At 41.4% G+C, this 25,553-nt stretch overlaps 1 protein-coding gene and 1 long non-coding RNA gene across 2 annotated transcripts in view; one reads left to right on the top strand and one right to left on the bottom strand.

Annotated features, from left to right (window-relative positions):
• Positions 1–25,553, bottom strand: part of LOC116822316 (uncharacterized) — a 47,678-nt gene that overhangs the window by 3,357 nt on the left and 18,768 nt on the right. The window lies entirely within an intron of this gene.
• Positions 5,053–13,069, top strand: LECT2 (leukocyte cell derived chemotaxin 2). The gene is made up of 4 exons (XM_032776105.1): positions 5,053–5,153; positions 10,278–10,374; positions 12,113–12,264; positions 12,903–13,069. Exons 1-4 carry the CDS (start codon positions 5,108–5,110, stop codon positions 13,067–13,069), a joined length of 462 nt encoding a protein of 153 aa, XP_032631996.1. The 5' UTR covers positions 5,053–5,107.

The following is a 25,553-nucleotide window of genomic DNA, read 5'->3' as shown; positions in this document are numbered from 1 at the left end:
TTAATTATTATTATTGAGATGATATTGAAATGCAAATTCTATAGAAGTTTATTGTTTTAAATTGCTACAATAAAATAGATTTTAAAATATTATTTATATATAATAGTGGAGGAGTGTTACACCAGTAAAAATCAGTTAAGAGTTTATCAATATTTTCAGCAATACAGAGTTAGTTCTAGAGGTATAGTCTCCAAGAAGATTTTGACTTGAAATGAGATGACTAAAAGGATTTTGTCATTCTAGTCTTTACTTTCTCATTTAGCAGCTCTAATTTAATCAGAATAGAACTAAAGAGAACCTAACAGATTTGCTGATAGGGAAATTTGCTGCTATTCAGTATTGATCAGTTTAAATTATAATGGAATATTTTGAAATAAAAGATTTTGGAGAACATCTGTAATATTTGGTGAGGCTAGTGTTGAATAGACCTAGCTTGGTCCTGTGTGGGTTAATTAGGGATGGGATAAAGTTTGAAAATTAAAAAACAAATAAATGTATATGGAAATTTAGGGGACGTTTGAGGAAAACATTTTTGCACTTTCTTGACCAACAAGTATCTTTCGCTTGGCCTGAATAGCATACAACTTCATGAATGGTAGTGTCATATCTTACTTTTTCATTTGCTAGGGGAAAAGTTGGCTATTAACAATTTCCTTTCCTCACAATCCTCTCTTTGTCTGCTGTTCGTGGTTGGAGGGAGGAAGAAATTGCCTGTGCAAATGTTAACATTATTGAGCATGGTATAAGCAAGGTTCTGAAATTCACATCTTAGATGAATGAAATGGGGGAGAATGACACCAATCCTTTGCTGTTGCTGCTGTTTGGTTGGAAAGATTTCTGGAAGGCTGGGTTAACAGGGCAGTTGTATTGTGATTACAAATCAAAGGTTGTGTGTTCACAAAGACAGATCAGCTAACTTACCTATCTCACAATGTCCAGTTTGGGCCCCTGCAGGGTCTCTTGTGGGACTAGACTCTCGGTGGGCACAGGATTCTGAACTGGCAGATCACACTGCAGAGCCTGGGATCCAAATATGCAGTTGGGGAATTTTGCTATGTGCTTCTCAATGAAACATTTGGAATCTCATGCAAATTGTCTCAGCTGCAGCCTGGAACAAGCAGTTCCATCATGACTCTCAACTTGGCCTTCTGGTCACTGCAGAATGTAGTTCACTTTGCTCCTTACCGATTTCATTTAGGTGGGGAGGGAACAACTAGACTATACCTAAAATCTTAGTAAGTGGCCACTGATCATGCTAAGAAATAAGTTCTCAATTGGTTAAAAGTTTCTAATTTAAGAAATCAGACCAGTCCTGAAAAAAATCCCAAAATACTAAGTCATTTGTCTTCACAGAAGGTGAGTGACATTCTAAAATAATCCTTTTATTTTCTTCTCTTTTTTAAAAAGAGTAGGGAACTTACTTCTGTTAGAATTCCACACTAAGAGCTGAATGTGCATTTTCAACCCGGCTGACTTATTTTAGAGAACAAGTGAGAAAATTCTCAGAGCTCATCTTTTGTAGAGGGACAGCCAAATCCAGAGTAATAGTTAGTGAGGAATGTTATTTACTGTTCGGTTATCCCTTGTCACTTCACTGTAATAGCCCAGCGTAACATGTCCATAACATTTCTGAACAAAGTCTTTTCTATTGCTAGTTGCTGCTGATGTTAAATGTGAGGAAAAACTTGGGAAGTGCTATGACTATCGACAAAAAAGATGCTGGTCTGAGATGGTCTCTGGGTTGTGTGGACGTGATAAAAATAGAAAATGCTGCATGCCTTGCTCTACTTCGTGTAAGTACAAGCTATTTTATAGTCTATTGATATTAGTTTTCCAAAGTGTACATTTATAGTACATCGAGACTGCATAAGAATAGTCTTAGAAAGATAAGGCAGGTGAAGTAATATTTCATTGGACGAATTTCTGTTGTTGAGAGAGACAAGATTTCAAGCTACACAGAGCTCTTCTCCAGTTCTGAGAAAGGTACTTAGTGTCAAGGTTAACTACAAGATTGAAGAGAGAGTTAGCACATATTCTAAGGAATCATTCAAGGTGAAGTGGCTCTCAACTGACTTGTGACAAACCTTAGGTTCCCCCATCCCTTATCTGAAGTTTTCTTCTGAGGTACATCCCCTTCTCTTCCCTCAGATTCCATAGGAGAGAAAGGGGGATGGGCTGGCTGCCTCTTTCCACCATTTTGTGCTTTCATGGAAGTGTAGAGGAGACTCCTTCCCTCCACCCATATCCATGGGAAGGATCTTCTGGCTAGGTAGATTTCCATCCCTAAATTAGTGGGAGGACCAGAGAAACATCTTTTCCTGGTTCTTCTGCAATGGCTCTTTAAGTTCTCTGGAGCTGAGACCCCTCAGAGAAAATTAAGCTCAGGGGAAACCCCATCCAGGCTATGGAAAATCAGCATAAGTGGATTTGTACTGTGCCTAGTAGGAGTTCTTTAGCCCAGCAGGTCACCTGGTCACCAACTGGGGTCAAGCTGAAATCTTCCCCTCCTAAAAATATTGCAGAATTAGCCATGTAATGGTGGTGAGAGTGGGGAATGGTGTGTCTTCCTCTGGAGGCATATGGATAGGACCTCTGCTTCATCTGTCCCACTACTGTATGGTACTGAGATCACGACTAGATCTCCATATACAGCTGTGAGCAACAAATACCAGCAACCAATGTCAGCAAACTGAAGTGGTAATAAAATGATGAAGAGGATCAAAAGATTGGTTTTTGAGGAAAGATTAAAAAATACACATAACTTGGCTAGATAATAACTATGGGAGTCAGGATAACCATTTATACATGTTTGACATTTGCAATCCCTGAGAAAGGGGAGGAATGGCTTAAGGCTATGCAAGAGGGTATAAAGGACAAGTAATGGGATGAGTCCTTTACTATTGGTCTGGACACAGTCCTGGAGAAAATCTTTCATCGACAGAGTCTGTGCCAGTGATTAATGCCAGTGTCACTATGATTGTGGTTACTCAAATAAATGGTGGATAGTATCAATTTCTAATGAGATTTTAAAGAACTCTGTTATTTCTTAGGTAAAATGAATGAGCACTTGTGGTTTCTCTTCTATGATGGAGCTTGTTTACACCACAGAGGGATATGTCAGTATAACAGCAATTATTGTTCTGGCACATACTCTAACCACAGATGCGGGGGACCTAAAACACGCCACTGCTGTTTGCTACGTAAGTGCAATGACTGAGGTTAATCAAATAAGATTTGAAAAGGATTTTTCATAACTTCACAAAAAAAGAACAAAATATTCATTCTATTTTATTAGAAAAAGTAATTCGTCCGATCTTATTTATTAATGGTTTGAATTACACCTCTACCCCGATACAACGTTGTCCTCGGGAGCCAAAAAATCTTATTGCATTATAGGTGAAACTACGTTATATCGAACTTGCTTTGATCTGCCGGAGCACGCAACCCTGCCTCCCTCCCCCAGAGTGCTGCTTTATCACATTATATCCAAATTCATGTATATCAGGTCGCGTTATATCAGGGTAGAGGTGTATTTTGTGGTTTGTGTATTTGGACTTTGAAAACGAGCAGCGTTTACCCTTTCCAACATATAAATTCCTAGCACTAAATAATACCTTGAGAGCAGAAATGGCCAAAAATTTTCCTTCAAAACTTTTTTTGGGGAAAAAATTGCTTTTCATTAAACACTCGATGATTTCATAACCCCCAGCCCCTTTTCGTAAAGTGTCCAGTTTTTCATCAAAATGAAAATTATATATCAACATTCTAGGTTTCTTGGCCTTTTCCCATTTTCTTCCCTTTTTTTCCTTGTTGCCACTAAGTACAGAATACATACCAACACTATTTCTTTCCATTGTTGTATTTAATTTCATTCTAACCCCCTCCAACTTTATGAGGACAAGGATTTGTGTTTGAGTCCCCTGTATCTAAACCTCCTCTTGTGGTTTTGGCACCAAGATGGGAAAGGCAATTGCTTTTCAGAAGCAAGTTTGATACTATGAAAGGAAAGAGAGGGAGAATGAAAAGAAGGGAGTTGAGAGTACATCCACCAGGTCTGAATGTCCCATACTCAAATTATATGTAACCTATTTTTTTTAATTTTTCTTTTACAGCTAGGCCATCTGGGAAATAATGACTCTTTAAAGACATACACGTGGCAGAGGAAGAGCCAAGAATATAAACTTATCTCTCAGCCTCTGGATACCACCAATAGGTCATATTCCCTCCCTTCTCCAAAATAACTACAGTTTGCCTTATTCATGCTTCAGCATTCTCCATTTCTTGAATTTCCTGTAATTTGGTTTAACCACATTACTAGAAGGTTTCCTATTTTTACATTAAGCCATGCTCCAGATTGTTACCCTATGGCTTTTCCAGGTGTTAACTCTGAAGATGTATCATATCTAGGATGTATAATGAAATAGACTTATGTAACTGAGCAAGAAGGTCCCATGTACTGGTGAGACAAGGAAGAAGCTTTCATGGAACACTCTAATAAGGTTCTATTTGCCCAAAACTTTTCCAAAATAAGGTTGATTACTCAGTGGTCACCTTCTGAAGTATAGAATTGTCCAACTAGCTGATTTCCTTCCCAAACCTAAGGTGTGTGTGTCTCTGCAGGCCAGCCCAACCTGTAGCTTTACAGATTGCTTGGGATTCTATTCCCACCTTCCATCCAATTGTCTTTCTGAAATCAGGAATTTAGCTACAGACTGCTGAGGAATGCATTAATAGATATCACAATTTGTCCTTGAATTCTCCCCTTTTTTTATTTTTAAACCCACTGTTCAGTTGTTAAAAATACCTCAGACAAGTTAATTGCATTGCATTCTCCTAAACCACATAATTACTTTTGCCGAAGGGTTTGGCGTTTCCACAATATTTATTATCTGCTCTTCCGGGATGCCCCCAAAAAAAGGCTCTGTTTCGGTTGATATTTGGCTTTGCAGATTAAGTTCTGAACAAGATAACAGGTTCCTATTAAATTTCCCTGATGATGTCTGATTGGCTAGGAACTAAGGCACAACCTCTTTTGGAATGCATAAATAGAAAGCAAAGTATTTTAGACCCTTCACTTGAAACCACAACTCTGGTGACACAGACAAAGATGCTCATAGTCAGAACAATCATTGTTGCTACCTTGATTTCATCTGGTAAGTCAAAATAATATTGTAATGTTGCTGATTTTAAACTAGCATTTTTTGCTGGAAAAACATCTTAAGGAAGGGCAGATCTGGGTTTAACTGCTACTTGTGCATTTGAAAATCACATCTTAATTTTGTGTAAATACTTTAACAGCAAAATCCATAACAGTTACTGATAAAGATTACAGTAAAATATTAATAGTATTAATCTATGTCCATTGCATAAGAGAGACTACAGACAGGTAACAGTATATTAACTCCATCAGCAATTTGGGGTTTCTCCCAAAAACCTGCAAATGGTTTTATATTATGACAAAGCTCAAAAGGTACAGACCATTTCAGACTGTTTCTCTATCTGTGATCCTGTAATAAAAGGACTAGAACAATGGAGGAGGAAACATTCTCTGTTTTTAAGAAAATTGCTGTCATGCAATGTAAGTTTCTTGGATGTGATTACATTTATGTATTTTTCGGTTACTACCGTATAAAAGATCTTTCCTCCAAGTGATCAAGTTGTATTCGAGGAAACAAGTTTGAGAGAAATACATACTTTTTACACCAACATTTACTCTATATTCATTGTGAAGGCCTTTATGGAACCACTAATAGCTCAAACATATTTCTCACATCCCTCTTCACTCGTGATTTGGTATGTGTATCTACTTCTGTATAACCATTGGATATAATTGTTTATGAGGATACCACCACAACACCCATTTAAAATCTTAAGCCATAAGCAGTCATCAATACAATAAATACACATTCATAAGCTTTTGATCAAAATACTCATGAGAGGATCAGTCTCGGGACAACCCTTGCATCCTGGCTTGATTCAGCGTAATTTGATATGATCTGATAAATACCTTAGCAAGCCTGGTTCTTTTGTACAGTGTGGCAAACAAGTGATGTCATGTTGATTCTCACTATCCTAGCTAATAACCAGATTTTGGCCTGATTTGAGGCACTGCTGGTTCATTAGTCACAATCCTCCTTTATTGTTAGAACCGTCTGGGATAACTGAGGACTTTTCCAAGGTCTTTTCCTCCTATGTTATCAGTTACCTTTTACGTCCATTTTTTTCCAAGTAAGCCACATTTCAGGCCCTGTATTTCCAATCAAGCAGACCATTTTTCAAAGCCTTCCCACAACTGCTAACCGCAAGGCATATAATTTTCTTTAACCAAGCTAATTTACCCCCTTATATACCTATATTATCCAACAACAGCTATATCTACAGCATCTCTCTATACAATCACTGTATCAGGAAATAAAAAATGCTCTTGGAAGTTAAACTGGATTCTTTGAATAATTGTAGAGGATTTAAAAATACTATTAAAGTGTAAAACCATAAAACAATACTCTCCTGTGTGTAGATAAAGGCATGTTATTCTTTTCCATACATCAGCTATGTGATTACTAGGTAAACTCGTTATGGACATGGCATACGTGATTAATGTCTTGTGAGTATCAGATATTATAACCTTTCCCCTCTACTGTAAATAGTAATAGCATGACTAAAGAGGCATCATCCTAGAATATTTCTATAGATTTGTTTCTATATTAAATTGCCAAGGGATGGATTCTGCTACCTATAGTCACATTGAAAAATATATTATTCTACAAAGGGTTCATAAAAATAAATGGAACATATCTAGAATAAAGTATTGTTATGAGCTGAGTGGAACGCTGTTACACATAGAACTGCTATCTATGACAAAAGAAGTGTGGGAAACTGCCAGGGAGCTTTTGGCTGAGTATTGTTTTGGGCTGGTGTGGGGTACGGAGCAAAACTGGGAATATGAGAGACAGAGAGAGCACCTAGAGGTGTATCAGACAGTGCAGTGGTTGACTTTTGAAAAAAAATTGGAGAAAAGTGTTTTGGATCAGGGGAGCTGGCTAAAAAGGATGCTCCTGCTGTTTTCTGCTATTCAGTTCCTTCTGTGTTTAGAGACACAGGACTTTATACATTATTTGTAAAGAAACAAAACTGCATCAGAGAAAATACCAGATCCTACCCATCTCTACTTCCAACCGGAACATCCCCCAGGGCCCTGAAACTTGGACTAGCCACTTGGGTCAAAGGGGGTAACACTGATGCTAGGAGCGGGATCTAGTTTCCAAGGAGAGAGATTGTGAACTGATATCCTTATTGAATCAAGATGGAACAAATAATGGAGGCACCAGCAGAATTGTATTGACCTTCTTTGGTGTGGTCAGTAGGTGCCTTTCCCAACCTGCACAAACACTACATATAGATTCCAAACTCAGCTCCTTGCCGGGGTCTGCCTTTCTCAAAAACAAACAAGAAGAAGAACAAAAAAGAGAGAACAGTAAGGATCAGCTCAGACCTTCTTCCTCTAATTCCTCCCTCAGGCCTGTTTCCCCTAGACAGAGCTACACCCACATTTCTTCTCTCTAGGTGGGATAACACGTCATTGCCCTAAGGGAGTCAGCAGACCCACTTATCCCTTCCCCAGCAGGGTAATAGGATGGTATGTTTCATTCCAATGAGCACCTTTTACAAGAATCTTCAAGGACAAAGCCATATTGCCAGTACCGTGGTCACATAGTTTCTTAGCAACCAGTCTCTAGCCTTGGATATGCCCAGCACATACTTCAGTGGGAGCTACACATGTATTTAAAGCAGTGGTTATCAACCTATTTACCATTGTGGGCCGAATCCAATACTACCTGTAAGGCCCTGAGGATGTCACATGGGCCACAGCTGTGTGCTGATTGGGTGACAATCAGCTCATGGGTCGCAGGTTGAGAATCACTGATTTAAAGGCAGAATTTATTCCTCATACAGGAAAGAGACTCCATAATGATATTTATTTCTTCACATTATTAGTTTTTATTCTACACATTCCCTCACCTCTTCATTTCTCCCATTTTGTTCTTTTGTCTGAACCATGAATGATCACTAGAGCTGGAAAAAAACTTTGGCCACAACTCTCTTTTTTTTTGCTGAACAATGCAGATTTGGGTTGACTGAAATCATTTCATGAACATGGGTTAAATTAATTGAATTGTTTTGGTCAAAAAATCTGAAAAAATCAAAGTGTTCCAATCCAAATACTTTCTTGACAGAGACCCATGCTCCTTATAACTAATCTTGTGAATATGGGTGTTTAAAAAACTCTTTCCCCACACACTCTGTACAAACAACATGGAAGTACAAAGCATGAGCTCCATTGCAAAGGGTTTCAGCGATTCCTTTCCCACCACTTGGTTTGTTTGTATGTTGTCTGTTAAATTGCAAGTTCACCCAGATAGGGACCTTGTCTTCTTACCTAACTGTAAAATACTTAGCATGCTGCTGCAAGATAAATAGTAGGCTAAATGCTTCACCCTTTGCACTGCTCTGGGGGCACAAAATGACACAGAAACCTGGTTTAATCAGCCAGTTCGGAAAAGCCCTTGGATAGGAATACCTGGGGGACGCAGCCACCTCCACGCCATCCCTTCCTGCCCACTACTCCTCCAAGAATTAAAAAGTCTTCTGGGAGAGTTGAAGCGAGTGTTCCTCATGATAGAAGAAAGGTGGCAGAAAGTCAGTTTCACCACCACCACCCCGCCCCAGCTACACCGAGCAGAGCTCAGGCCCAAAAAGTGTTATCAGAAAGAAGTAAAAAATTCAAAAGTTTTAAATCAATAGTGTGAAACAGATAGGCCTAGCCTTCCACTTAGCAGTTCTCAAAATACATCCAAGTAATTTATGCTCCATTTTCACCTGGCACAGAACCTGACCTAGAGTGCACTGAAGTCCATGAAGAGATTTCAGGGGGCTTTTTATGAGGGCTGTGTCAAAACAGAGGCTTGGTGGGTCCATTATGTCCTATCAATTATATGACTCTTACAGAATGCAAATCTCCAGCTCTGCAGGTTAACTTTTCTGAGACTCTGGGCGAGGCAAGCTGGAAAAGTGTGTTCTTCCGCTGCCCTCAGCAGGAATCCCCAGAGGATTCAGGGGGTCTGAGAAAAAGTGGGGGAGCTGTGGCGCTTGTACTCACCTGGCGGCGGTCCGGGTCTTCGATGGCATTTCGGCGGCGGGGGGGCCCTTCAGTCGCTACATGTCTTTGGCAGCACTGAAGGGCCCCCTGCCACCAAAATGACGCTGAAGACCCAGACCGCCGCTGGGCCAGGGCTCTCGGGCCCCTGTAGGGCCCAAGGCAAATTGCCGCACTTGCTCCCCTCCCAGGTGGCCCTGACCATGAGGCATAATCTCAATTTGCAGTTAGAATGGAGTATTGTTTTGTTTTCTGATTCTTCAGTGAGCTATGTTTTCCTCTAAATATTTCAAACTGATGGACAGCCAACGTTCATAGCCTCCTCTGACCCCACATGTATATTCTTCTACTTCAGAGGTAAATAATAAACTCAAACCCTTATTACCATTCATCAATTTCCACTGAAGTATCTGCTCCTTAGCCTAAGTTGTTATTCATTATTTCTATTGAAGTATCATCTACACCAGTGGTTCTCAAACTTGGGCAGTCACTTGTTCAGGGAAAGCCCCTGGCAGGCCCGTGCCACTTCCTGTAGCCCCCATTGGCCTGGAGCAGCAAACCACAGCCCATGGGAGCTGCGATCCGCCAAATCTGCAGACGCGGCAGGTAAACAAACCCGCCCAGCCAACCAGGGGCTTTCCCTGAACAAGCGGTGGCCCAAGTTTAAGAACCCCTGATCTACATGCCCCAGTCATGGGCCAGAATCTCACTGTGTCAGGTGCTGTACAAACACACACACAAAAATGAGCCCCTGCTCCAAATAGCTTACAGTCTAAGTAAAGCATGAGAACGCTTCCAGAGTTCTGCAAGAAAAACTTGGGCTGGATCAATTAATCCTATGTCAAAAATATCAAGATCTTCTCTTCTATACCGTGTAGTCTATTTAAAAGGAAAAAGAACACCACTCGATTCACACTAACAAAGAAATAAACAGCCATTCATCCATGGCACTCACATAACCAATGTATATTCGGAAGTGACACATTATAGCGCATATTATTAAAGAAAGTTCAGCGTCCTCCTATTTTAAATCTATTAATTGCATACCAGACATTTAATATGTAACATTATGTCTTGTAGAAGGCAAAAAAACTTCATTTTGTATATTCCATTTCTTCTTAAGTTGCTGCAGGACCATGGGGACAGATATGTGCTGGGAATCCTAGGAACAAAGCAAGGGGCTGTGATGGATATGGCTGTGGATATTATACAGCTCCAAGGTAGGATACTGAGAGCACTTTTTCTGTGTGTGGAACAGGTGGTTTGTTTGTTCATTGTTGTTGCTAAAATAATGAACTATTCATTAAGAACCAAAACTTCTGAGTTCAACCGTCATTTAAAACTCTCAGGGCTTCTGAAGTCTGTCAGAATGACACCACTGAAGAGCAGTTGGCAAAACAAGATCCAGGACAACAATCCTTCCTGCATGCATTAATTCCTCATGTGATAGAATCACACTGAGAATAGGGAGAGTCTCGTCACCAGGACCTATTCAGTCCTTGGCCCTCCTTGTTGGGTCCTTAGTTATGTTAGTGCTATTTCTAAGGATTTTTGTGATGAGGACAGGACATTTGCCCTCTAGGAACTGGACTCAGATCACCAGATGATTTCACATGCAGCTCCCTAGAGGCTGTTCAGTTTGTTGTTCTAGACACAGGTAGAACAGACAGGGCCGGTGCAACCATTTAGGCTACCTAGGCGGTCGCCTACAGCGCTGGAATTTGGGGGGGCGTCATTTTCTTTAGCAGCAACTGCGGCTGCCGGATCTTTGGCCACCCTGGTCGTCGCCAGCATTTAGGTGAAGGGAGTTGGAGCAGGGGAGTGCAGGGAAGGCCTCCTGCAGCAAGTAAGGGAGGGGGCGGCACACAGGGGAACTCCCTGCCCCAGCTCACCCCTGCCCCACCTCCTCCCTAATCTGATTGGTGCCGCAAGCCTGGAAGGCAGGAGAAGTGAAGCAGCCATGGCGTGCTCGGGGAGGAGGCAGAACAGGGGTGATCTGCTTCACTTCTCTCGCCTCCCAGGCTTGTGGTGCCAATCAGCTTAGGCGCCACAAGCCTGGGAGGCTGGAGAAATGAAGCAGCGAGGACTTGCTTGGCGTGCTTGTGCATGGAGCAGGGGTGAGCTGGGGTGGGAGGGGTGCCTCAGGCAGAGGGTAGGGGGTGAGGAGCTGCTCTGCAAGGGGGCGCCTCAGGGCGGGAGGGGGGAGCCTGCCGCGGGGGGGACCTCAGGGCAGGGGCATGTGGGGGCGGGGAGGTGGAAGTTTTGCCTAGGGCGCGAAACATCCTTGCACTGGCCCTGAGGACAGAACTAGTTAAGAAATAACATTGAAATGGTCTCACTTCCACACACTTGAGTTACTCCAATTCCCAACCTCAGAGGTTAGGTGGAAATGTTTTGACCAATTCTATCAAACTTACTAATTTACTTTTTTTTTTAAGCTCAATGATTAAAGGCTTATTTTCCTCCCAGGCCTTCTTGAGAAATTTTCCTTTTGTTCAAAGAGTTTTTATGTGTTTTCACAAATATCAAAAACCTCAAAATGTAAAGTTTTTTTGTTTTTCATTTTTAACAAAGGAAATATGTGTATATCGTGAGTGGGGGGAAGTTGTGTTACTTTGTTTTGTGTTTTGAAACCCTGGTATATCCCCAAAACACTCAAAAAGTGTAAAAATGAAGATATTTTTTTCAATAATTTTTATGGAAAATAAATATATTTTTGACTCGCTCTAATTAACAGTGGAGAGAGATTTGCAATTATTATAACTGGACTGAACCTTCAAATCCTTCTACCTCCATTGCAGAAATACAAAATTTGAAACACAACTAAGCTACCAATGGTAGCCATACCCCTCCTGTGTTGCTTTAAATAATCTACATGTGTATCTATTGTGAGGCATTAGGGCTAATGAACATGTAAGTCAGTATCATCTCATTATTTGCACATTTACACACTTCCAGAAAAGACGATAGAAGAAAGCACCTAGGGGTGGATGTTATATGCAGAGATGGTTCAACAGTGTATGCTCCCTTCAGTGGCATGATTGAGAGACGAATTAACCCCCATAGAGGGAGAAATGTCATTAATAACGGTGTCAAACTTCGTGGATCAGGTAACTGAGCTACCATATTCTAATATTTAAATATTTATTAAAGATTTGTCATTAAACAAGTTTACCTTCTATTCTTAACCAATTGGAGAGCTTTGGTAGAAGCATGATCTAAGCAAACTTAGAAATTAAGCAAAGCATAACTGTGTAAAGTAGGCCAATGCCGGTGTTTCACTCAAAATGATCTGGTCCTATATTTGAATATAAGTACAACTCATTCACTCAAACATGAAGTAGGCCAAATTCTCCATCAAAAGGAACAGCAACAGACTCCTTTTCCCCTCTAGCTCTCCACCCACTTAGACAAAGGAACAAAAATGAGGACCTAAAGTGAAGAAAACAAAGGGAGGGAAGGAAAATAAAAAGAGGGAGCTTGAAATATACAGGAGTTTGGTTCGATAAGAAAAAAAAATTCTTCCCTTGACCTCCCAAAGTCACCAGCCTAATAACCCCAACTTCATGAATACTGTTAGCTGGACTACACTAGCACTCCCAGCAGTGCTAACACCAATGGCAGTACAAGATTGGAAGATAATTAGAAAATTGTTAGAGTAAAATCAGCCAAGGAGATCAGATGATGATCAAAGTTTGCTGTTTCCTTTATCCTCCCTAAATCTTTTTTTCCCCCTCCTTGTCTCAAGGTTTCTGCGTCCATATGTTCTATATCAGGCCTGTTACTTACAGAGGTTGGATCAAAAAGGGACAAAAAATTGGAGAAATGCTGCCAATGCAAAGAGTATATCCTGGTATAACATCTCATGTTCATGTTCAGAATTGTAACCACTTTAATGTCACTCGCTACTTATAAACGGAAATGTATATTAAATGGGAATGTACAAGATCCCAAATAAAATCATCTGAACAAACAAAAGCAAGTTTCTTCCCTTCCTACTCAGACAGGGTAAATTAAAAAGGTAGCCCATGGGAAAGAAAAAAGACATTTTACACATACAGCAAAATAAAAATGTATATTACTCCTGGGGAAATTCTGCGCCACTGTACGCCCACAGAATTCATATTCCCCATAGATTTCTTTGGTTCCCCACACAAAAATGACTTTCTGACAGGAAAGCAAAGAGAAGCCACAAGAGCAGTCACACGACTCTCCCCAGGGAACCCGGTGGAGAGTTAAATCACTTTGGGGGTGGAGATGCCCCAGGGCCAGTGGCTCCTACCTTGCGCTGGGCTCAGCTGCTGGATTTGACCGGGATGCAGGGGGAGGGAGGATGATGGGATTTCCTCTTTCCCTGCATGAAACAGCCAGGGCTGGCGGCCAGGCCTAAGCTAAAATATGACTTAATCAGTTGCACAGAGACTTAGAGGGATAAATTTTGTGACTCAAATATTGGAAGAGAGTAGGATAGCTTTTTTAAGAAAGACAGTCAGGAAATAAAGGGAAGAGGTGTTGTATTATACATCATTTGTTTTGAGATCCAGAAGGAGGTGAGAGGCAGACTAGTTGAAAGTCTCTGGGTAAAGATAAAAGGGTGACGTTGGGGTGACGTTATGGTAAGGGTCTACACCAAATCAGGAAGAGGAGGTGGATGAGGCATTTCTAAAACAAATAACAGAAATATCAAAAACAAATGACCTGGTAGTAATAGGGAACTTTACTTACTGAGGCATCTTTTGGAAAAGTAATATGACAAAACACAAAAAAATTCCAATAATTTCTTTGAATACATTAGGGCACACTTTCCATTTCAGAAAGTGGAGGAAGTAACCAGGGAGACAGCCATTTTAGATTTGACTCCAACCAACAGGAAGGAATTGGTTGTGAATCTGAAGGTGGAAGGCAATTTGGGTGAAAGTGATCATGAAATGACGGATGTCATGGTTCAAAGGAAAAGAAGGAGTGAAAGCAGCAGAATAAAGACAGTCACCTTAAAAAAAAAAAAGCAGATGTTAGAAAACTAGAATGTAAGGTCTCACAGGAAGACAAAGTAAGGGATAAAGGAGTTGAGAAATGCTGGTAGTTTCTCAAGGAGACAATATTAAAGGCATAACTGCAAACTATCCTGATGTAAAGGAAAGATAGAAGGAATAGAAAGAGGCCCATATGGCTATATCAGGAGTTTATTAATGATCTGAAAATCAAAATGGAATCCTACAGTGTCATGGTATAATTCCCCACTCTGAACCTTAGCGTCCAAAAGATGGGGTACCAGCATGAATTTCTCTAAGCTCAATTACCAGCTTAGTACTTGTAGCGCTGCCACCAACCAGGAATTCCAGTGCCTGGTACACTCTGGATCCCACCAACCTGCCTGGGAACCCCAAGACCCAGATCTCTAGATCTTAACACAAGGAAAGTAGATCCCTTCTCCCCACCATTGCCTCCTCCCAGGCTTCCCTCCTTGGTTACCCACTGGAGACACTGTGATTCAAACTCCTTGAATCTAAAAATAGAGAAGAAAATTCACCTTCCTCCCTCTTCTCTTTCCCCCTCCCAACTCCCTGAGAGAAGAAAGTAATCCTAAACAGAGAGAAATAACCTTTCTCTCCCCCTTCCTCCTCTCTCCCACCAGTTCCCTGGTGGATCCAATCCAGTCCTGGGGTCTCACCAAGAATAAAAAAACAATCAGGTTCTAAACAAGAAGCTTTAATTAAAGAGAGAAAAACAGTAAAAATATCTTGTAAATTTAAGATGGATTAGGTACAGGGTTTTCAGCTATAGACACTGGGAATACCCTCCCAGCCTAAGTATACAAGTACAAATTAAAATCCTTTCAGCAAAATACAAATTGAACTCCTTCAGCAAATACACAATTGAACTTCTTCCAGCGAAATGCACATTTGCAAATAAAGAAAACAAACATAAGTCTAACTTGCCTTATCTACCTAGCATTCACTATTCTGAACTTATAAGAGCCTGTATCGGAGAGATTGGAGAGAAACCTGGTTGCACGTCTGGTCACTCTCAGAATCAGAAGACACCACCAAAAACTAACAGCACACACACAAACTTCCCTCCCTCAAGATTTGAAAGTATCCTGTCCCCTGATTGGTCCTCCGGTCAGGTGACAGCCAGGCTTACTGAACTTGTTAACCCTTTACAGTCAAAAGAGATATAAAGTACTTTTGTTCTATTTACTTCTACTATCTGTTTATGACATGCAGAAAGTAGAAACAATGCTAAGGAGGAGTACAAAAGAATAACACATGCATATAGGAACAAAATCCAAAAAGCCAAGGCACAAAATAAGTTACAGCTAGCAAGGGACATAAAAAGCTATAAGAAAAGGTTCTTTAAATACATTAGGAGCAAGAGAAAAATGAAGGAAAGTGTAGGCCTCTACTTAGTGAGGAATGAGAACTAATAACTGATATCAAGAAGACTGAGGGGTTTAATATCTATTGTGCTTCTGTCTTCACTAAAAAAGTTAATGGTGACCAGATATTCAACCGAAGTAACATTAATAGCAAGGGGAAGGAACACAAGCCAAACTAGGGAAAGAACAGGTTAAAGAATAGTTCGATAAGTTAAGTTAGCAGGGCCTGATGAAATCCATCTGAGGGTACTTAACGAACTATCTGAAGCAATCTTGGAACTGCTAGCAATTATCTTTGAGAACTCCAAGGTGAGGTCCCAGAGGACTGGGGAAGGGTAACTCTCCTAAAAAAGAGAGAGGTTCCAAGGAACAATAGAGTAGACAATGTAGCTTTTTGTATTAAACAATCTATTTGTAAGCACCTACAGGAGAACAGGGTTATAAGGAATAGCCAGCATGGATTCATCAAGAGCAAATTGTGCCTGCAGTGGTCCCTCACACTCGAGTAGGGAGGGAAGCCACTCTGCTTACTACTGGCAGACCATAAGTAACAGTCTTACAGGGGAGATCTCCAGCCCCCTGGGCCAGACAAAGCACTACAATCCTTAGCCCACAGTCACCTGGCTGGGGCAGACAGCTACAAACACCACACAGGGCCTTCTGGCCTAGGGATAAATAGGCCGCCTCCCCAGGGTGAGGGCTGGTGGCAGGAGGATGCAGGCCCACCTGATTACACCACATCCCAGCCTAGGGCTGTAACAATGCCATAGTGTTCCGCCATTGGGTCAGTGGGGAATCCAGCGCAACACACTGACTCACACTCTGGCAGCAGAGCCAGACGAGAGTCTGGTCCCCCTGGGCTACTTAACCTACCACACTCTGGGTCCTGTGGTCCAAAGATCCCATTTCCTCCGAGTATTCAGCTGCTGGTAGCTTCAGCAGCTCCTCAGGGTCCTCATTTGCCTCCCCTGATGGCAAGGTGCTGCTCCACTCCGGGGCTGAGACGAACTCTTGCAGAGGCATCTGCTTTCTTCTGTGGCTCAGCAGCCACTGAGCTCCAGGGTTCTCCTTTTCTAATCCTGTACCACCCTGGTACTTCTGGTGAGGGGGGCGGGACAGGTTTGGATCCACTCACCCGGGGGAGTGTAGTGGTCCCTCACATTCCAGTTTGGAGGGAGACCACTCTGCCTCATGACTGTGCCTAACCAATGTAATGTCCTTCTTTGATGGGTTATTGGCCTAGTGAATAGGACGGAACCCATAAATGTGATATGTCTCACTTTAGTGAGGCTTTAGACACAGTCCTATAGGACATTCTCATACTCATATTAGGGAAATGTGGTCTAGGTGAAATTACTATAAGGATCAACTGGTTGAAAGGCTGTACTCAAAGAGTAGTTAGTGGCTCACTGTCAAATTGAGACTTGCTAGAGTCAGTCCTGGATCCGGTACAATTCAACATTTCATTAATGACTTGGATAATGGAATGTACTTATAAAATGCGTGGATGACATCAAGCTGGGAGGGGCTGCAAGCATTCTGGAGGGCAGGATTTAGCATTCAAAAACAACCTTGACAAATTAGTGAATAGGTCTGAAATCAACAAGATGAAGTGCAATCAAGACAAAGAAAGTGCTACACTTACAAAGGAAACATCAAATGCCCATCTACAAAATGGGGAATAAGTGACTAGCCTGTCGTACTGCCAAATAGGATCTGGGGATTATAGTGAATCACAGATTGAACTCCCACCACTGGAGGTTTTTAAGAACAGGTTGGACAAACACTGTCAATGATGGTTGAGGTTTGCTTATCCCTGCATCAGAGCCGGGGGATGAACTTAAAGATCTCTTGAGGTCCTTTCCAGCCCAACATTGCTATGATTCTATAAATTAAAATTTCCCTTTTAAATCTGCGTGTATTGGTTAAAACCGAAAATCAGAAGCCCTACTTATACTTTGAGGCCTGAATCCCTAGAGGGAGGGAGCTGGCTGTTGACACCGGTGTGTGAACAGGATGAACAGCCCAAAGTTGCTTTAGAACTCCAGCTAGAGTCAGTGGCTCTCAAACTTCTGTGCTAGTTACCCCTTTCACACAGTAAGCCTCTGAGTGCGACCCCCCTTATAAATTAAAAACACTTTTTTATATATTTAACACCTTTATATAAAGGCTGGATGCAAAGCAGGGCTTAGGGTGGAGGTTGATACCTTGTGAACCCCCATATAATAATGTCATGACCCCTGAGGGGTCCCAACCCCAGTTTGAGAACCCCTGAGCTAGACAGAGGCCCCAGAGGGGTGGGAGTTCTCTGCTGCCATCTGTGGGTGAGCAAGGGGAAAGGGTTGATCAAACTCTGAAGAAACAGCACAGAGCTAAGGCTGTGGAGTGAGCTGAAGTGGCTTTGAGGCAGTGGGTCATGCTGAACCAAGGCAGTGGACGGGGCTGGGCTGACTGAGGCAGCTTTGAGGGGGTGTATGGAGGTGGGCTGCAGCAGTTTTGATGTCAACAGAGGTGTCACTGAGGTGGCTTGGACAATAGCCACAGGCAAGCTGAGGGTCTTATTGCAGGCTCCTTCCCAAGCAATCAGCACTGCAATGGCTTCACCTCAGGGAAGTGGTAGAGCATCTGGCGCTGCTCAGGCAGCTCCTCCCTTAGAGGCTGGACATGGACCTGCCTAACTTTCTTGGTCTCTGCCAACCCTGGACAACAAACTGTGAGTAGGGAGCAGGGCAGTTGATGATGGTTACATGCATTGACCTATTAGCCATGCGCAGCCAAGAGAGGACTGAGATAAAGACTGTTGCCAAGACACCTGGAGTGGTGGTAGTCTTACGTAATTGATATTCTTGCTTAATTAATTTGCTGAATTTCCCATATTTATTGTCAATCTTCCCTCTTTCCTCCCTCACCCCAGTACATACATGCACAAACCAAAGGGAAGGAATTTGGTTTGTTACTGGGGCTGCAGTGAGATTTTTGGGGAAGGCTCAGTTCCTTAGACTTCTGAGGTAATGGCAACTGGATAGATGGTTGGAAAATTAACCTGGATAAAATCCCATCCTTAAACTCCACACTTGCTATTTTATCTCAAATGTCCAAGTTGTTTGTGGGGGGAGACTGGAAAGAGCTGACTCTCTCATAATGTAGGATTTTAGTCACACTCTGCTTCCACCCTTCTTTGCCTACAATGCAGCAGCTGGGAGTGTTAAAATGGAACTTGCTCAGACTTTTACCTTGCAAATTACTCCTACTTACTCTGTTGTTAGCAATATGTTGTATTTCATGCTGCGTGTGGTAACTCATGTTAGCTACTGGCATTCATTTTTATTTCTGATTTAGACTTTTTGACTGTTTTTAACAATTCATAAACAACCCAAAAAAGGGACAAATTATCTCAAGACTTTGCTGTTCCCTGAAACTAAACAGGAGACCCTGTTTCAGCTCTAGGCTGTTCTAAAAAAGGTTTGGAATTATTGCTTTTATAAACTCTGATTTCAAGGGATTGTGACATGGCAACACTTGTAAATCACTCTGGATTCAACTTGTCAGAATTGGTCAGCTCATACCACATTTTTAACTTTCAGAGAAGCTATTTTATTTACCTGCAGTCCATGCTTTATTCCAACAGGAAGCAGCATGCTCCTGTGGTGACAGAACTAGCTTGAGATGGACTCCATCTGAGTAGGGAAGGAAATAGACTTCTGGGATGGAGGTCGGCACAACTAATTAAAAAAGGAGAGACAGTTGGGAGATGCTCATGTAATCCCCATGCCTGATTCTAACACTGAGTGGGGGAGGGGAGACTCAAGTAAGAGAGAATTCAGCAATGGAGAAAGGAACAACAGAGAGTAGGAGAATGGATCTCCAAAGGAAAGATAATGCTAATGCCAGTGATAGTCAGGTAATGACTGTACCTATTTGGGTGAGGAATCTGAGTGAAGCCACGCAGAAACAACTAAGATATTGTCTGTATACCAATGCAAGGAATCTGGGTAATTACATGGAGGAACAAAAACTACTGGTGCAGGAAGTGAAACCAGATATTATAGAGATTACAGAAACATGGTGGAATAGTAGTCATGAGTGGAGTACAGGTATTGAATGGTATGTGCTGTTCAGGAGAGACAGAAATAAAGGTAAAGGTGATAGAGTAGCACTGTATATTAATGATGAGATAAACTGTAAAGAAATTAGAAATGATGGAATGGATAAAACAGAATCTGTTTGGGTCAAAATCACTTTGGGGAAGAAAACTAACAGAGGCTCCACTGGGATAGTGCTTAGGTTTGCTGCAGACTCCCATGATTTGATTTGAATATGGAAAGAGACTGCTTTAATATTTGTAATTAAATAAATACTACTGGAAATTGTGTGAGTATGGGAGACTTTAATTTCCCACATATAGGTTGGAGGACTAGTGCTACTAATAATGGTAGGGGCCCAGCTCTCCTGGATTTGATAGCTGACAGTTTTCTGCACCAAATAGTTACCAAACCAACAAGAGGTGATGGTCTTTTAAATTTAGTCTTGGTAAGTAGCAAGGACCTCCTAGAAAACTGGTTGTAAAGGAAAGCTTTGATTCAAGTGATCATGAGCTAATCCATTTTAAACTAAATAAGCCTGCATCTAGGGTCCTTTATTTAGAAAGGCAAACTTTAAAAAATTAAGAGAATTAGTTAGGGAAGTGGACTGGACTGAAGAACTCAAAGATCTGAATGTGGAGGAGGCTTGGAATTACTGTCAAAGTTACAGAAATGACATGAAGCTTGCATTCCAAGCAAGGGTAAAAATTCATAGGGAAGGGCTGCTGCCATAACTGGATGGCCTAGATAATCTTTACCCAAGAATATTAAAAGAACTGGCACACGGAAATGCAAGCCCAGTAGCAGGAAGTTTTTATGAATCTGTAAACTTGGGGATCATACCGTGACTGGATAATTGCCAATACAGTACCAATTTTTAAGAAACAGAAAAAAGTGATCTGGAAAAATACAGGCCTGTTTGTTTGACCTCAATTCTTTGCAAGGTTTTAGAACAATTTTTTTTTTAAAGGAGCGTAGTTAAGGACATTGAAGTAAAAAGTGATTGGGATAAAATACAACATAGCTTTACAAAAGACAGATTGTGCCAGACACCAACCTGATCTTTTTTTTTGAAAAGATAGCTGATTTTTTAGACAAAGGAAATGCAGTAGTTCTAATCTACCTGGATTTCAGTAAGGCATTTTTTACAGTTCCACATGGGAAATGTAGTAAAATTGGAGAAGATGGGGATTAATACGAGAATTGAAAGGTGGATAAGCAACTGGTTGAAGGGGAGACTACGATAGGTCATACTGAAAGGTGAACTGTCATGCTGGAAGGAGGTTAATAGTGGAGTTCCTCAGGGTTTGATCTTGGGACCAATTCATGACTTTGGCGCAATAAGTGGGAGTGTGTTAATAAAATTTGCAAATGACGCAAGATTGGGAAGTATTGCCAGTATGGAGGAGGACCAGAATATCATACATAAAGATCTGGAGGACCTTGAAAACTGGAATCATAGATTACATTTTTATGCAGCTTCTCTGGGGAGGAGGAAAGAAACTTGTTTTTGTTTGCTCAGATGATTTTATATGAAATTTTGTACATTTTCATTTCATGTAACTTTGCATTTATAAGTTACCAGTAAGATCTGTTCTGTTACAGTTCTCAGTATGAAACGTGAGATGTTATACCAGGATATACTCTTTGCACTGGCAGCATTACTCCAGTTTCATTGCCCTTTGTGGTCTGGCCTCAGTGTTTAACAGGCTTGATATAGAGCATTTTTATGCAGAAATCTTGATGGGAGGAACAAAAAAAAAAGAGAGAAAGATTAAGGAAGGATAAAGGAAACATCAAAGTTTGGTCATCTGATCTCCTTGGCTGTTTCTCCTCTGGCCAGAGACGAAATATTTGCTACTCTTGAACTATCATTGGTGCTAAGAGTGCTTTCAGCACAAGTACAGTCCAGCCTATAGTATACATGAAATTGAGGTTTTCAGGGCTGTTGTCCTTGGCGGGAATGTAGGGGAGAAGAATTTTCTCTTAAAGAATTGAACTATAGTATATTTCAAGATCCATGTTCTAATATTTTGTTTTTCCTTCTTGTTTTCTTCACTTGAGGTCATCATTTTGTCCCATTGTCTAAGTGGGTTGAGAGCTATAAGCAGGGGTGACTCTAAGCATTTCGCCGCCCTAAGCACAGCAGGCAGGCTGCGTTCAGCAGCTTGCCTGCGGAGGGTCCACTGGTCCTGCGGATTCAGCGGACCTCCCGCAGCTGTGCCTGCAGGAGGTCCGTCAAAGGCGCGAGACCAGCGGACCTTCTGCAGGCAAGCCGCCGAAGGCAGCCTGCCTGCCACCCCTGCAGCGACCAGCAGAGCACCCCCCCCCCGCGGCTTGCTGCCCCAAGCACGCGCTTGGCGTGCTGGGGCCTGAAGCCACCCCTGGCTATAAGGGAAAAGGATTGCATTGCTGGTCCAGTTTATGGAGAATTTGGCTTGTTATGTTTTGAAGAATGAATAAGTTGTGCTTGGATTCAAATACAGGAACAGACAGTTCTGACTGAAATACAGGCTTTGACCTATCTTGTACAGATATGCTTTGTTTTAAATCCAAATGTGTTTAGGCTGTGCTTTTTTCACAGCTCTTCAATTGGTCAAGAATTAGGTAAAATTATTTCATGAGAAATATTTAACATTTATCAAAGATCAGTACTATGGTAGCTCAGTTTAACAATGATCAACACTATGGTAGCTCAGTTTATCAATGATCAACACTATGGTAGCTCAGTTACCTGATCCATGGAGTTGGAGTCCATTATTAATGGCATTACTGATTTTATAGGGGATAACTTTTCTCTCAATAGTATCACTAAAAGGAGCATACACTGTTGATCCATCATTGCATACAACATCCACCCCTAGATGTCATCTTGTGGTGCCATCTCTGAAAATGTACATATGTGTAAGTAAGGAAACACTGCTGATTTACATATTTTATAGCCATAATGTCTGATACCATATACAATGTAGATTATTTAAAACAACAGAGGGGTTATGGCTCAGAGGCGCCATTTCAGATTTTGGTGTTCTGGGAGGGAGAGAGGGCACCTTTAATCATGATTCCAAGGGCTACTTAGGCACCTGAAAACTCCAGGTTTTTTTTGCAGATAATAACTTTGAAATTGGCTGGTAGGGTGCTGTATCTAATTCCTATATATAAAAAAGAGGATTTAATAAATATTAGATCCACTCAGCTCTAATACTAACATGTTCTCACATCTTGTGTCAAGTCACTTAAAGCAACACTGGTTAGGTTTAAAATGTTTAACGTATATTCTTTGTTACTAACTCTTGAATACAGCAACTGAAACAATTCTAGGAAAATCTAGATTGCTTTCTATCACTTTTCTGTAGTTCATCAAGCTTGAAATAGATCATTTAACTTTGGTAACATCCTACTAGGGCAACGCCCCATGAGTTTATACTGCACCTGCCCGGGGCTCTAGAGGTGTTACCTCACTACAAATAGACCCCAAACTAACCTTAAACAGGAGTGAAACTGACACTTTCAAGTCACTTTCACAGTATTGCCAATCCCAAGTGTTCAAAAGCCATGATTCCGATTCACCAAAAATTGTGATATTGGTTTTAAAATCATGAGATTATGTAAAAATAACAGATTTGGGGTTCTTTTTATTAACCTTCTTCTTTTTGAGCCTTTAGGATGCACTGGAGTCACATTTTGAAGCTTTCACCACAGCCACAAGACTTCATTTTTCTTTAAAAATGAAGGCTGAAATCATCACACATCCACTTGACTCCAGGAGCTGGGGCTTTAAGGAAAACAATTATCGTGAGACTCATGACAAAAATCATGAGAGTTGGCAACACTGCTTTTACTTCTGTTTAAGGGCTAGTTACTTTCCAGAAGGCTCTTTAACACAACACTACAGTTGATTGAGTTGCAATTCTCTCAGGAGAATATTTAAAACCAAACACCAAGAAAAATCTATATTTTAAAGTTGAGGGAAAAAAAGCAGACTTCAGAGGGATCTCAGGGCCACTGCAGGCAGGAAAGGAAAATAAACACACACAGGAGCTCTGGGAAGCTCTTCCTCTTGAAAAAAAGTTGGAGGGTCAAATCTTCTAGATCTTAATCAAGTCTATTGCCCTTAGCACCTCCACTCATAGATATAAACATCACAGTGTATATGTGATAACATGTACGGTCAATAACTATACACTTCATACTTAAATATCTGAGCCATCTTATCCAAAGTTGCACATCTTGCATGGACTTCTCCTGATGGTTGAAATGACAGACTGGATTTCTACATAGAGTGCTTCCACAGACATGCACAGGCTGAAATTGTGAACAAATAGCATCACTTGCCCCATAACCTCAGCTGTACAGAATGCAATGCCATCCACAGCCTCAGAAACAACTCTGACATTATAATCAAAAGGACTGAAAAAGGAGGTGGGGTAGTCATCATGAACAGGTTGGATTTGGACAGGAGGCTGCCAGACAACTCTCCAACACCACATTCTACAGGCCACTATCCTCCGATCCCACTGAGGGGTACCAAAAGAAACTATACCATCTGCTCAAGAAACTCCCTGCTGCAGTACGGGAACAAATCTACACAGACACACCCCTACAGCCCTAACCAGGGGTATTCTATCTGCTACCCAAGCTCCATAAACCTGGAAATCCTGGACGCCCCATCATCTCAGGCACTCTTACAGCAGGATTATCTGACTATTTGTACTTCCTCCTCAAACCCTACTAGCACTCCTAGCTACCTTCAAGACACCACTGACTTCTTGAGGAAATGGCAATGGATTGGTGATCTTCCTGAAAACACCATCCTGGCCACCATGGATGTAGAAGCTCTTTACCCCAATATTCCACACGAGGATGAACTACAAGCTGACAGGAACGGTATCAATGATGTAGCCATGGAACACCTAGTGTTATACCAATAGAATAAAAACCAGCAGGATCTTATTAAGAGGGATAACATTTTGGTGGAGAAGCCTCAGGTATTGTAAACATTGGTGTGCACACAGCCGGCTCTATAGAGAGAGGTTCTATTTTTGGTTAACCAAAGGCTACTGATCTCCGGTGGGTAGAGGCTTCCTAAAAGAGCTCATAGAAACTTTAATCATATCCAGAGTGTTCACTGAGAAATCAGGGGTAACAAGAGCCTATAGGGCAAAGTAAATCTGCTCGCTGAACGAGACCAGGGGTAGCAGGATAAGATAATTTAGGCTGTGTCACTCGCAAGGGTTCAGGGGTGACAAAGGAAATTATATACGTGTTAAAAATGTTTAAGAAAAGACAAGGGAGAACAGTATCAGAGAGAGCAATGGAGTTTGAAGGAGCGCCAACCTCACCTTTTGTAAAAGAAATAACACCCTTTAAACAAATCCTTCAGAGTGATGGGCACAGTCCTTGGACTGAACAAGCCCTTGCAGATGCTTGCTCTATTTCGGATCTAGAGGATAGATTGGCCCAATATATCCTCATATGTAAACCCCAAAATGCAGCAAAAAGAGACGCTGCAGGGATCTGACTACTGTGGGAGGCTTGTAATGACAGCTACCTCTGCCTAACAGCCTGTAAAGAGGAGAAAATATCTCTAAAAGAAAAACTATCCCAATTGGAAAAAGGGATAAAGATTGGAAAATCATGGCAATAAACTCACAGAATCAAATGGAAATGATAAAAGAGGCAATGCAAGAATGTAAAGGTACAGAAAGATTCCTGACAGATCAAGTTACCGCACTTATGGGACTAGAAAGCAAGAACCAAGCCCTAATTAAAGAAAATCAGGTCCTACAAGGAATGGTTAAAAAGTTAACATTGAAACAAGGTAAACATCCAGCAAACCACAATTGCTGCAACTCTATTATTAAGCAGCTAAAACTAAAATTGGGCTTCACCACCCGCCAGATAGCGGCTGCTGGCTCAGGAGAATGGAACCCAGCTG

The sequence above is a fragment of the Chelonoidis abingdonii genome, chromosome 7 (genome assembly GCF_003597395.2).
Source record: "Chelonoidis abingdonii isolate Lonesome George chromosome 7, CheloAbing_2.0, whole genome shotgun sequence".
Lineage (NCBI taxonomy): Eukaryota > Metazoa > Chordata > Testudines > Testudinidae > Chelonoidis > Chelonoidis abingdonii.
Note: the sequence above shows the minus strand (reverse complement) of the source record. Positions and strands in the feature narration are given on the sequence as shown.